The following is a 14,470-nucleotide window of genomic DNA, read 5'->3' on the forward strand; positions in this document are numbered from 1 at the left end:
CTCTATTCTTTTTTTTTTCTTCTTCTCTTCTTCCGTCTCTTTTTGAAGAAATGAGAAAAATTATATCCGCGCAGCCATTGTAAATATCGGGATTTTATCTCGTGTATTTAATCATGCGTGAAATTGTCTGGTGATTTTGATAAGAAAATTGAGATGAAATTTGGCTCATCATTTTTTTACGCATCAGTGAAAAGAAATTATTCTCCGTTATTTTCGTGACGTACCTATAGAAAATAATGACGTAGCAACATATTTTATCGTCTCGCAGCAGATCGACGGTACCTATATAATAATAATAATAATAATAATTGGAAATCTTTTTTCTAGTAATACTAATTCCGCAACCTTCATCTTCAGAACCCAATTACGAATATTAGGTGCATAAACTTTGACCCTTAAAAGTTTAGAGGGTTGGATTTCAAGTTGCGTCTCATTGCTGGTGAAAATATATAATACACGCTTTCGTTGTATAAATTAATATACGTATAACGATTCGATGCTGCCAAGTTGATGGAGCGGTATTTAATGGGGGTGAAACAGGCTGTTGCAGCTTTGTGAAATTGAAAATTATAACGCCAAGTACCAAGTATGCTTACGTAATTGTTAATCATCATCAATTTCAATTCATATTCATCTGATATAATAAGGAGTTGCGATTAGATCGGGGCGAAACGCAAAAGCCAATGCAGATCGATCGCATCCTTTATACGTCTTTATAACGACGACGACGTTCACTTCAGCAGATGCCCTCGATTCTGTGCATATAACGTAAAACGCTCTGCAGTTCGCGGAGAGTCGCAAATTTTGACAGGGTCGAGGTTACACGCTCGTTTGGTTCAGCCACAAGTGACTAATGACTCAGGACTCTCGACGATTTGTCAATACTGAGTGGTCGGTTAATTTCCGTGTGTAAATTAATCATCGTTTGCTAACCGCTTTCGTGCTAAACAGCCGTTTTCACTTTGCTATATCTAATGTCGTTTAGCGTTGAGCTTTCACATTGGAATCAAGTGTTATACTTCTCGATATTCACATAATTTGACTTTTTTTTTGACGGAATGACAATCGGAATGAAATGATCTGCGGATTTTTTAACAAATATGGAATTTCTTCCATTCGTTTCTTTGTCAAATACTCGTCTATTGTAACCAATTAATTTCCCATTTTATCCTCTCTCGTTATTTTTGTTCATATCGTCCTAATTGGACGGGATCCGGACGGCGCTAATTAGATGCTGGAATTATTCAGTGACGACATCCGCATTGTAAAGAAGTTCGTTCGCGTTCGGAGAGGAGAAAAAGTGACACGGAAAGTCCGTCGGTCCGTCGGTGAATGAGTCTCCTGCAGTCGTTGACTAATTCCTTGGGTTCGGTTCGTCAGAAGTTTGTCAGCAATTCTCGATCCGCTTTACAAAGGTACTCGTAATACCCTTTGCCCACAACCAAGGACCCTCGCAGGAGCAATCGAGCGAATTATACAGGTCCTGCATGCCGTCGTCGCTGTCCTCAAAGAACTTGGAAATTCGAGTTCTCTTCAACGACGGAGAGACGGAGACGGAAAAGCCGGAAGTTGAAGTCCAACGGATGGTTGACTGCTGGACTCAAGTTCCGGACTTGCTGGTCAGTCGCGAGTTGCTCTTCTCAGGGTGTTTTAGGGGTTCCTGTACTCTTCCAGAGTCCCCTTGTTCTGCGGTAGGTTGAACGATGCGAAATATCGAATCCTTCTAAAGTCTTATTGTATTTTTGGGGTGGGGTTGAAGTTTCGAATTTTAAACGTCAGGAAAGTGCCTAATTCCGAATTTTGGTAGCGAAACTTTGACCGAAGAAATCAAAATCTTACGAAACAACGAAGTTTTGAATGTTCGGAAAGCCAACGGCTTAAAGTTCCGAAATTCAAGTTACCTTATAGCAAAGTTCCGAAAAGTAAAGTTTCGGTAGAACAAAAAAAATTCCAAAAATTAAAATACACTCACACGACGTAGTTTACTCAACGATTGGATGTAAAAAATTTGAAATCGATGTTTCAGATTTAAAAATCTTCTCATTTAATTCAAAACTTTGATCTTTCGTCAAAGTTTGATTTCTTTACTTCAGATTTCGCGAAAAAAAAATGCGGAATCTGGCGCTTTCGGAATTTCTCAAATTCGCAGTCTCAACCACGCCCCATATTTTTGTCTACAACGGGCGTTTCCAAGGTTCGGGAAAACGGAGCTCAACATTTTGCACATACACTTCGCGTATAAATAATCCGAGAAAGAGAGGCTGAAGAATGGCAGCATAAACCATGTGGCGTTGCACTTGCACTTGTCAGATCCAGGAATACTGCCGGCGTTTGAGTTCCGAAACAGTTTCTCGAACGAAGTTTCTTTCCAAAGCAAGAGTTTCGCCTCGACGCGACGGAATCCGCGACGTTTACTCGGACGGCTGCGTGCAACTAGGCAGAGGATCACCTATTTTTTTTTTCAACTCCTCTTACTTCTCGTCTCCTTCGAGTGTTTGCCTTTCGCATATACATTCTCGCCGCGAAGACTCTCCTCGTCAGTGCAAAGAGACTTTTCTACCTCGCGGTTCCGAACCGTCATTTATCATTCGTCTTTGCTTCGTCGAGGGTGCGGGCCAGTCGTCAGCTGGGCTGTACCGTCAGAGTAAATAACCACTTGTCGCCAAGGAACGGGGCCGCCTTTTTTCAAAAATACTTCTCCGTCAGAACGAACTTACGAGTTGAATTGCGCCTGAAATTCTAAACGCTCCAAGGAGTTAGTCGGTGGCAAGAGAAGGTTGTAAGCGGAAAATCCTCTCACTTAAGAAACTCTGTATAGAAACATAAGCTGTTGTAGTATTTGTCAGATTTTCAAGCTACCTTCGTTGTCATAGATTTCAGCACCTATATATCGGTCGTAAAAGCCTTTGTTGAAACACGATTTACAGCCGAAGAACAATTGTGCAGAAAAAGGCAAAAATTCACAGACATTTATTGTTACGTTTCGACTTTATAGTTACTGCAGATTTGAGAAGAGGAAAAAAGTATTTAACATTCATGGTAAACCGTGGAATTTTTTTTTTATTTTTTTTTATTTTTACTTTCAATTCTCTCGCAACTACAAATTTTTTCAACACCGTGTAACAACGCTGTGAACCAACGCAGCTTTTCAACCGCGCGTATATAATAACAACCTCTTTTCATTCCGTCAAACACGTTGTAGGGGATTTCGAGGGACGCGATATTCTCGTTCTGGAACAAGATCACGTGGGGTAGAAAAGATGAAGTGTTTTATAAACATGTCTAGCTTAGTTGAACCGGGTCCCCAGGTAACAATTCAGGATTGAGGGAAGAAAGACGTCGTCGTAACGTCTGCAGAAACACACTTTTGGATAAAATATATCTCTGTGTGGGGTTAAAATGAGACACAAAACTCGATACGATCAGCGGTTGAATGGCGTCGTATATTACAGACGTAGCATATCTTTCTGTTTGCTTCGAGGAGCTATTCATTCCGACTTCTAGCGTACAAGTGATTTCCGATGATTTCAAATAATTTCAGGTTATCAAAGTTGACTCTGATTACAAAATACTGTGCCTGGGATTTACGGTACTTGGTATGACGGGTTTTCGATTTCGTTTCACATGAATTCATGGGTTTTTACGTTTATTGCAGAATGACCTCGTGATTGTATGGTGATTTTCGTCTGTAGTTCCGGAATTTCGCGTGTGTTCACGTGTCACGAATGTGATTCAACTGAATTTCATGAGTTTCTATACGATTTCGCAGATTTTTTTTAACATTTGATGGGTTTCGACGATATTTTATTTTTAATTCATTTTACGTCACATATGATGAGTGACGGTGAAACGTCGAAAGATCGGAATATCAAAGTCACAATATCGAATTTTCAAAGAGGCTAAAATCTGTCATAGAATTTAAAAAGACAGGAAGTAGAAATATAGAAGAATCAAATTGTAGAAAGATCGAAGTATAGAAAGCCGAAAATATTGAATCGTCAGATTGAATATGAAACGAAGAATTTCGGAAGCCAAGACATATATAAGTAGAATCGTCAGAATTCTGCTTTCGAGTTTGTATACACACTTTACTATCTTACATTTTCACTTTTCCATACTTCTCTATTCTACATTACGAATTTCTATAAAATCATATTTCAAAATATTCGATCATCCGACCCTTCTGCTTTCCAATCCTCCTACATTATCACGTGATTTCTTCTTCATTTCGCCACACGTATTACTGATTTCAAACCAGAGTGTACAGCTGATTTGAAGAGTGAATACATAGCCTCTCGGTTTGCTTGGGTATGATTTGTTAGCTCAATTCGTGGAGGACTCGAGGCGACGGCGTTTGGCAATGATGGCTTTTTCGAAGGCAACCTTTTACCCATTTCAGTCAGACCGACCCGGATAATCCCCCTCGTATGTTTTCGATTTCCGATTCCTGCCGACCGCAAGCTGCTTGCTTTATTCAGCGGGTCTCTCGATCCCCGCATTAGTTCCACCCTATAATTCCCCCTTTTTTCCTGGACCGTTGAACGAGGGTCTCGGAACGTCGCAAGAATATCGGGCGCTTCTTGAGAATCGGTGGAACTCGTCGTGGAATATGGTAAAAGGTAACGCCAACTAAACCAACAAGTAAATCACTGGCTCCCCCTGGATCCTCGTATCATCTCTTTCTCCCTTGGGACCTCTCAAGACCTCATTTTTCCTTCTTGCCGACAGGATATCCTTCCATTCCAGCTTTTTCTTACATTACGACGTCTAAAGTTAGTGAGAAAGTCCTACAGTAGCGGGTGAAATGCCGGATCGATTATCGATCGACTTCTGCCTTGCGATGACAGGTAAAGAGATCAGCATTTTCAGTGTAACCTGACACAACCAATTTCTGAAACCTCACTCTTCCGCGAGAAATTCAAAATTACATAGAGATAAGAAAACGTATTATACCTACTTGGCCCAACGATTGTGAACGTGAATTAGATACCATCCCTAATATTGTAACAGAAATAAATTTGCGCAAATTCAAATAACATCATCTGATGTACCAACTATTTGCGAGAAGGTTATATAATTAGAACTTTCAGAATGATTATGTGCCCCAAACGTTAGAACCGGCGACAAAATACGGGGGCTTCATCATTTGCGACGTTCTAATCTAATTACAAAACCTTTTATCAAATCGTCGATACCTGAGCTGTGTTAGTCGAATTTGCCCGGATTTATTTCTATTCAGACGACCCGACCGATTAATCGTTGAACGTCTGCTCTTCATTTCGTTTCCAAAATCTTATCCTATCGAATTCAAATATCTTTTCGAACTCGTGGAAGCTCGATTCCGATTATTTTATTACAACCAACCCGAGTCAATCCTCATCCTATATCTCCTCCGGCATACACAAGCGTATTTATATTCAACAGCAGCCACAAAGATTTTCGGTGAAAATTTATCATCGCGAGTGTAGATCTCGGAGGGTTTAAAAGCCAAGGTGCTAATAGAATCATCAGTTTAAAGGGAGTATTCAAGGGGTGTAAATCGAGTGGTAAGATCGCGTTTCGCGATGCGTTTTCAGGTCACAGAGGGTTGCGGGGCGGGAAGTTTCGTAGATATAATGGGGAAAATAACTGACCATTCGGTGGAGATATTCGAGTGACCTTTGACCCCTTATCGAGAATCGAGAATCGAGGATAAAGTCGACGTCCGCTAGTCATGTACCTACGTTATACCTATATATGTATACGGAGACCGTTATAGTCGGAAACAATTTTCCTTGGAGAGTGATCGCCACTCGATTAAATCGAGCCACTTAAATGACTAAAATTAGCCCTCGCTTCTGACGAGGTCGATGTCGTCGTTCGTTGGGTGGGTGATTATTTGACATTCGGCACCAGGATCGACCTGCACGCGCACGGCCCAAAACGAGAATCGATTTATCGAGGAACGAATTAGTTTCCTGATGCTGTTGTAACCGAATAACCCAGTCAGCCGTTCGCTAATTCGCTGATCGGCGTGGTGCAGCCGTCAACACCGCGTGTCATCCAATTTCACAATTTTTATTATTTATTTTTATTTATTTATTTTTTCTCATTATTCACGTCGATTTACTTTTCTTCTCTCTGTTACTCGCGTTTCTCTAATTCTTCCCCCCCCCCCCCCCCCCCTCCCCTCCATTTTAAGAATATACATCGTATCCTTTTTTTTTACCACTAAAAACCAAGCTTTGTTGACCTGCTTTTTCATCACTAATTATCCTCTCCATTAAATGATACTTTTTTTTTTTTTATCACGCGTAGGGTTAAACTTGATTACATGTATAACGCAGCGTTCTTATGCTTGGTCGAGGCTTTCTTTTTTGCCGATTTTTTTCACCGTCGATAATGCAGGATGATACGTACCAAAATATCTCTGTTTAGGTATATATAATATTATTCCACCGATGCGTAAATTTGATTTGAATATACTGGCCTACGTATGAATGCAATTCGAATTGCCTGAATTCAGTTGCACACGACACGAATTTCGCGTTGATACCTACACATAATTCACAAGAATAGACGATAGATTATGTAATATTTATTTATATTCGGAGGAAAAAAAAAATACTATACACAATGTAATGCAGGGGGGGGGGGGGGGGTGTAGTAATCGAAAAGAAGGTATTCTAAAACTAAAAGCATCATTACCTAGGTACAGTGCGAGGATCGTTGAAGAAACCGAAACGAATAATAAATAATAGCGCGAAAATGGCCCGCTAGAAAAAAAAAAGGTGAAAAAAAAAACGTAATTTCGAGATAAAAAGTTAACCGAAATAGACTTGCGGGCTACTTTTGAAGGTAATCTCGCCGTTACAGCAAACTCTGTAAAAGCTTTACGGTACGTCGTTCCGACCGCATAGCTACCCTACTGTTCCGCGTATGTCGGCAGCTTATACCCTATCAAATGGAGTCGATGGCTATTTGCCAACTCTGGAAATTAACGTCCGGTTGAATTCAATAATTCATCGCAGTAGAAATAATTAGAGATAATTTGTTTTTTTTTTCTTTGTTTTATTTTTTAGTTTCACCTACCGCTGATAACGAGATTTCAGTTGTTTATGTTCTTTCTGTGACAGACAGCTGCAGTCAGTATTCAAATGTGATTTTTATTTTCTGTTTCAGGTAAGATGACTCTTCGGTTTCTTTCCGTTTTGTTTGATTAGCTGAAGAAATTTCATTCCGCGAACTGCTGTTTCGTTTTGGATTTTGCAGCGTATGTGTATTACGTATGATACAAATTAAGGTATGTACGTACGTCGTCGACGCTTTGAATTTTTGCATAAATTTTTAACTCTGACAAAGCACTAGATTTCGCTGTTTGTCGTTCGTTTCGTCGTAAGGTTTTTAATATATGTACCTGCGACAGGAAATTCGGTACAATCAGTCACGAGCGAATATAGAACCGGCTTCTATGGATCTTAAATTTTCCTTCTCGAGTTTATCAGTCGTCGCCTGAATATGGAGCTGTCGCGTTCTCGTGTAAATAGCGAGTCATCGGATACCGTAACCGGGAGAAAGTGATTTTCTTTTAACGGAAGCTTCTTATCTAATGGGTAATTTTTTCTTTTCAACTTATATTCAACTCATGACCATTTTGTTATTTTCTTCATCTCCTTCGTGTACGAAAACTTATACTTTTTTCTCTTGTTTGAAGAAAGGTATCCGTTGAAATGAAATTTTTTCATTGAATTTTCTCGTTCTTCCACTAATTTAATTAAAACTAATAAAGTAAATTTTGAATCGCTCGAGTGATTCGGGACAAAAGTGATTTAGTTTGGAATTAAGTACATTTCTTTTTTCATTTGTGATTGGATAAAAAAAGTTGTAAAGAACCTGCAATCAAATATATTTCACATTATCGGACATTATTGGATGACGAGTAAAGTCTTTTACAAGCCCGAGCAGTTTTATTGAATTTTTTTATTACCATGTTGAATTAAAGGGTATTTATACACGAGGAAACTAAATGAAAACTTACGTAGCATCCATTTCTGGTCTGTCAACATCGATCATTTGACACAATGTATATACATCGTGTTTAATGTGCTTGCTCAAAGATTACTTTGATTGCAAAGATAAGTCAAAACGTGCTTAATTATGTTATTGAGGATTAACTGACTGACACACGTCATTATTGCGAAATGATTGATTTCGCAGTGAATAATTTGAATTTGTTATCTAGCGATATCTGTCAAGAACTTATCATCTCCACAGATTTCTTTTGGCTTCTTGAGAGGTTACATTCGATAGGTGATTACCGAACATCCATCCTTGTGTTGGTCTATTAAAAACTGCACAACTTTCGCCGACTAATCAGATGTCGATAACGCTCGAGTGGATCTGTTGACGAACTCGAATTAATCATTTCTATCATTTGATCAATGTTTTCTCTCGTTCTATTCTAATAACTTATGAAAGACAAGCAGATGGTAGACAATTTTCTTTCAAATCCATGCTGAAATATTTTCCCACATCGTACACATCGATATTTGAGTTCCAAGTCCATATGCACCACCATAAAACGATGACACATTTTTCCGTAATTGCGATTGCATTAAACTCGAGCTGTTCTTTTGAACAATTCTCTAGTAAAACCCAGGCAGCGACTGTTCGAATTTTAAACCCTGTTTCAGATTCATAAAGGGTCAGCTGACGCGTAAAGAAAACTGATACCATTTGATCCTACGAAAATGAGTTTCTCTCTTCTCAATTTTCCGCTTCGATGAAGTAGAAAGAAGAGATGTAGGCATTCTATGTGTCGAGCAGGTATCTTTTCGAATTCACACCAATTACGTACAAAGAAAGGCAGAATTTTCACCTTACCGAGCATAAATCCAGCAGGAATTTGTTGTTGAATTTCCGGGCGCTCTTATACACCATGCATATATATACATATATCTCTTCTACTCCATTCAGTTGCGGTTAAATAAATGCCTCGCCTGGCAACCAGGCGGCGGGTGAATAACGACGGATTTAAACAAATGGCTAAGTGAAAAAGGTCGAGTTCCTGGTCAGCTTTTGATTGCTTCCCGGGGCTTCCGCTTGATCGACACGATTACCGCGAGCTGCCGTAGTATATTACTCGCGCGGGAAATGTTTGTCTTGTAAGTGAAACTCCGGGGATGTAACGGGAGACCGAAGCTTACAGGAGAGGTCTGAGGGGTGTGGAAATAAAAGAGGATTCCCAAATTAGGGAAGAGTCGCAACGAAATGGACGCTGGTTTTATCGACATTTCTCATCGAATCGCAATAAAATGTACGTTGTTGTACGGATTTATTTGTTTAAACAAGAAAATAGCAATTTAGTCTATCTCCAAATGAACTCCGTAACTTCTTCTTCATCATCTGCACCGCATTAGTTCACGTTTGCGTTTATCCAGTCGATGAAGCTCCAGACGCGGGCAAAGACGTCCGGTTCACCAACCGCGCAGGGTGTTCCCCATGATACAATTCCGACCTGGATTCCGTCGGCGACTAGCGGACCGCCCGAGTCACCCTGCGAGAAGAAGTTGTCTTGATTTTTGAGTGAATAACCTCGGAGGTAGAGCAGAAGAGAAAGTGAAAATATACTCACGTGACAGGCACCCTCTCCGGCTACCGTTAGCGTGCAGATGTTGCTCTCCGAGGTTCTCCAGTCTCTGGCCAAACACGCTTCCTGGTCGATTATGTTCAGGGTGATGTGCTGGAGGTACCTTGGACTGCTTCCGCTTGGAAACTGTAAGACGAATATTCGACGTGACGTTGGCTTGGCGATTTTCATTGTTCGATACTTATCGTCTTATAGTCTAAAGTATTGACTTGAAGGTATATGCTGCAGACTTACGGCGATGCTTCCCCAACCGGAGAGCACTGCGGGGTAGTTGGCCTTGGTGAAATCTTCGCTGGGCAAAGCAACTGGCTGGACTTTGGTGGTGAAAGTGATACTCGAGGTGAGTCGGATCAAGGCAACGTCACTTCGGAACTCTGAGGGCGTGTAGTCAGGGTGGATCAGGACTCTTCTTGCTATGTAGATGGAACCACCATAGCGACGATCGTTGGTGCCAACGCGGACTCGAACCATGCCCGGCATTAGCTGGTAACTTTTCGGAAACACGCAAGAAAGAAATTGGATCCTGGAGCGTTTGGCTCGGCGATGGATGGTCGCGTTTTTATTTACCTCATGACGCAGTGGGCGGCGGTCAGGATCCATCGTGCGTTGATTATTGAACCTCCGCAGAAGTGTCCACCGAGGAGAGTCTGCAGAGAGACTTGGTAAGGATAAGCTCCATCGGGAGCGGCTGTTCCTCCAACGATACGCCCGCCGACACTAGCGCCTGGAATTCGATTGTTGATGTTATCGCCAAAGCCTTGAGGCCGAGTATTTTAAAGTAAATATATACCGTCTACCGCGAGAAGAGTTTGATTAAAAGTATACAAGGGTTCTTTTCCTACCGTAAGCGGAAGCAGTCAGAGCCAAGAGCAAGACTAGGAAACGGTACATCGTGTCCGGTGTAGTAAAGACTGATGCAAATTCCGTCTTTTAAACTTTGCTTCATTAGCGTTTATTGATCAGATAAAACTTGATTGTTAACAGATTTAATAGAGATGCAGACAGCGGGGACTAAGTTGAACATTTTATCTACTTTTTACGTTATGCCCGTCTAACTGACGTCTGTAAATATGATTGACGCTCTTCGTATCGCGTGCATCGTTAATTAATCTTTCGAAATATGTCGACTGATAGAGTTATCGATCATCTCCGGAAATCTTTTGGATCTTTAGAAATGTTTCTGCAGGTTACAGTTGGATCTATTCGTTGGATTTATCACACGGAATTTGGATGGATTAAAGTTAGAAGAAAAATGGTAGAACTGATGAAAGGAAGATTTTAAATACTCTTCGAACTCTAGGCGGTGACATACGCCGCATTTATTATCCGTGAATCATGCAAAGTGAATTGCTCAGCGAGTGCTTAATCAACCTCCACCCTAAACAATGACGCAGCGATCCCCTTTTGCGGAGATAAATGATTGATACCTCATCTTCATTAGCCACCCTCTACATTTTCTCGAATTTTCATCGCAGTTTCCTTCGTCTTATTTCCAGCTGGTCGAGAGAATGACGAATAGTTGAAACCGGAAGCAGTTCACTGGGGCATGGAAAGTAGAGTAACTTCGAGTGATGAAGTATTTTGCGATAAACGAATGAGAAAGATCAAGTCCCCGGGTATATTTCTGTTATGTTGATCGATCCGAACGAATGTATTGTGCGCGAGCTTCTGATACGTTAGAAGAATCCAGTGTGTAACCTGAAACTATGATGGCGATAGATCGAAACGTAGGTCATTCAAGGAATAAGCGGGTGTTCAACTTCCGTTTGAACGAAACAAGTAACGGAATTACGATGGAAAATTCTTTCGCCGTATGGTTATCGATAAGATCGGAAGTTATAAAAGCTTGCTAATCGTTGGGATGTCGGATTGAAATGAATTCACGATTGCGTTGATTATTTTCAAGATTATTTTATTGCAACTCGATCATTAACCAGGAACTGTTGTTGCTTTTACACCACTCGGTATTCGGATTCGTCCAAGTTTTATTCGTTTATGGTTTCCTTGATCCAGTCCACGAAACTCCAGACGCGAGTATGGACGTCGGGTTGACCAAAGGCGCAAAGAGTTCCCCAGGAAACGAGACCGATTTGAACGCCTTCGGCGACGAGAGGACTGCCAGAGTCGCCCTGGAAATTATTGCTCCAGTTTAGACTCCCAGCGGAAGAGAATAAGACTAACTAAAAATTCACAACAAATCTAATTGTAAGGCTAATAATCAACTTACGTAGCAAGCGCCTTGTCCAGTCCGGGTGGACGTGCAGATGTTGGCATCCGTGGTCTTGAAGCTTCTACTCAAACATTGGTCCTGGTCGATGACTGGCAGAAAAACATATTGGAGCTCGTTCTTCGCTACTGGCGGAATCAGCTGAAAATTATTGTCGATTGATATTTGGAAGATCTCACGAATTTTCAAGTCAATCGACATTCTTTGGTTAGACTAACAAAACTTGACTCACCCTGACGCTTCCCCATCCGGATAATTCGGCCCAATAGCCGACCTTGTTGAAGTCTTCGGTGGGCAGAGCAATCGGCCCAACTTTATCTCCGAAAACTATTTCTCGGTTGACTTCGATTAAGGCGATATCGTTGCGCGTAAGGAGAGAGTTCCAGTTTGGATTGATCACGGTTCTCAGGGCCTGGTAGAAATCGCCGCCTGAGTCAAGTCTGTTCGTGCCGGCAACCACGGTGATCTGAGATGGCTGGATCCTGAAGGATTGTAACGGAAGTAAAGGCGATTCGAGTTCAATGACGATTCAAAGAGACAGTGTAGGTACTTACCCGCTTATGCAGTGGGCGGCGGTCAGTATCCACCGATTGCTGATGATCGAACCTCCGCAGAAGTGACTGTTGTAACTTCTAAGCGAAACTGTGTAAGGATATTCTCCTTCCGCAGCTGGAAGTCCGGCGATGATACGATCGGCCAGACTGGCGCCTGAGAATTTTTAATACAATTTGTTATCAGAGAAAGTACCTTCGTGCAGGTGATACGTTACGCTGAAAAATTCTGGATCAACTCTCTTACCGTACGCGGAGGCTGCGAGGGCCAATACCAAAACGACGAAACGAAACATGGCGTGTCGCGAATTAACAGAACTGAATTCGGACTGATACTTTTATACTACAATTTTTAAAGAGCAATCTGATAAAAATTTATTGTTAATGTACGTTGATGAATTCGAGAGGACTTAAATCGTACATTTTATCACGTTCGTGCGTTATCTGTCACGTATTGTTACGTGGATCGATGAACGTACCTCATCCTATCTAATTTCGGTTGGTCATTCAAGTGGGATCGATTGGGATTCAACTGGACTTTGAAAAAAGACTTCTCATACCTTTGGTTAAGCATATTGCTGCATAAATAAAAGTGCGAATGGAACTTAATTTTTATTCGTGAAAGGTAGATACAGGTTTTTTATTCAGCGTTGGGGAGTATCTAAGATGATCATCAAATTAGTTTCTTGCACGGAATAGGTCTGTACTGTACTCTCTCATTATAGAACCCTATATGATTGATCAAAGCCCTTCTTCAGGGCGTTTTGAAGTTGCTCGGGGCTAAATCAAAAGCAGTAAACAAATGCCTTCATTTTTCGCGACTTACCAGCTTCGTACTTATTGTTGTAAAAGTTCAATCAAGATTGTTTCACTTTAAGAAATTCAAAAACGTCAAGTATCTAAACAGTGTCTAACAGATACGTTTCCAGTTTCTGCATCTAGACACTTTGTTGCGTCAGCATCTTGTATCTAAATGATTCATACTTTTCATAAGTATCTTTCCCAGCACTGTTCTTTTCCATGTCTATGTTGTCAGAGAAATTGAATCCATATATCCAGTTATCCCACAGTATTGATCCCGACGAAGTCAAGAATTTCTGATGGAGTACCGACATGTTTTAAAAGAAGGATATCTGCTCAGAAAACTCGCTGAAACTTTTGAACTCAATGGTTACCCATTTGTCCTAAATCAAATTTTGAACATCAAAATTGACCGTCTTTTATATCAAATCTTGTTTCATTAAATGCGGAATAAATATTCGAGTAACAGACAGGTTTACTCGTTCGAGTCTTTCATCTCTTGAAACCCATGTTTGGGGAGGAGCGAAATGATTTAACTCCTTAGGAAGTACCCTTAAAAGTACCCTTAATTAAACGAAAATTTGCTCAAGGGGAGCAACAGCCTTTGCAATTCTTCATTACTAGAGTAATTTGGGGCATACCGACATGGTGGAGGTTCAATGTAATTATAAAAGTAACGAAGTGAATTATTCAAACATGCCTCCAATATCACTTATATTCATTTATTTTCATCCCTAAATGACAATCTTGCAGATCATTGTAAACACAGCTGTGCTACGGTGTTTATATCTACGGCGTTGTTCTATCACGAACTAATTCTTTGAACTATTCAAGCCTATTTTTATAGCAACACTTAAGATCGTACTCTGCATATTACATTAGGTATATGCATTAAAGATTTTGTAAATACTTTCCAGTTTCCGTTTTCCTCGTCTCTTCGAAATCGTATCGGAATTCATGACGAGCTAAATCTTGATAAATGTTTAATTCCTCTAAATGTCTGCTAAGAACTTCCTTTTGGGACTACTAAGGACTTCCGTTTGTGTTTCTTCCTCGGTACTTATGATTCTACATTACAAAGCCCAGTAACTAAGAAAATCGATGTTGTAAAAATTTATTCAAGTTCGTGGTGCAGGTGTGACATCTTTCTTCAGGACATTGAACGATATCTTTCATCGTGAACTTGGGACGATAAGAAATGAAATGGAATAATATTTTATTTGTTTTGGCATGGTTAAAAAAACAAATTTTTTTATTCGCTGA

General features: G+C 40.5%; 3 protein-coding genes across 5 annotated transcripts in view; 1 reads left to right on the top strand and 2 right to left on the bottom strand.

Moving 5' to 3' along the window:
* The window catches only part of LOC124412290, a 95,572-nt gene that overhangs the window by 21,882 nt on the left and 59,220 nt on the right, over positions 1-14,470 (top strand). The window lies entirely within an intron of this gene.
* LOC124412291 (chymotrypsin-2-like) lies at positions 9,313-10,550 on the bottom strand. Its single transcript, XM_046892040.1, has 5 exons — positions 10,471-10,550; positions 10,196-10,352; positions 9,863-10,118; positions 9,614-9,754; positions 9,313-9,535 (listed from the first exon to the last, which is right to left on the bottom strand). Exons 1-5 carry the CDS (start codon positions 10,517-10,519, stop codon positions 9,395-9,397), a joined length of 744 nt encoding a protein of 247 aa, XP_046747996.1. The 5' UTR covers positions 10,520-10,550; the 3' UTR covers positions 9,313-9,394.
* Positions 11,524-12,736, bottom strand: LOC124412293 (chymotrypsin-2-like). The gene is made up of 5 exons (XM_046892042.1): positions 12,654-12,736; positions 12,410-12,563; positions 12,088-12,337; positions 11,856-11,996; positions 11,524-11,757 (listed from the first exon to the last, which is right to left on the bottom strand). Exons 1-5 carry the CDS (start codon positions 12,700-12,702, stop codon positions 11,614-11,616), a joined length of 738 nt encoding a protein of 245 aa, XP_046747998.1. The 5' UTR covers positions 12,703-12,736; the 3' UTR covers positions 11,524-11,613.

This window comes from Diprion similis, chromosome 11 (genome assembly GCF_021155765.1).
Source record: "Diprion similis isolate iyDipSimi1 chromosome 11, iyDipSimi1.1, whole genome shotgun sequence".
Lineage (NCBI taxonomy): Eukaryota > Metazoa > Arthropoda > Insecta > Hymenoptera > Diprionidae > Diprion > Diprion similis.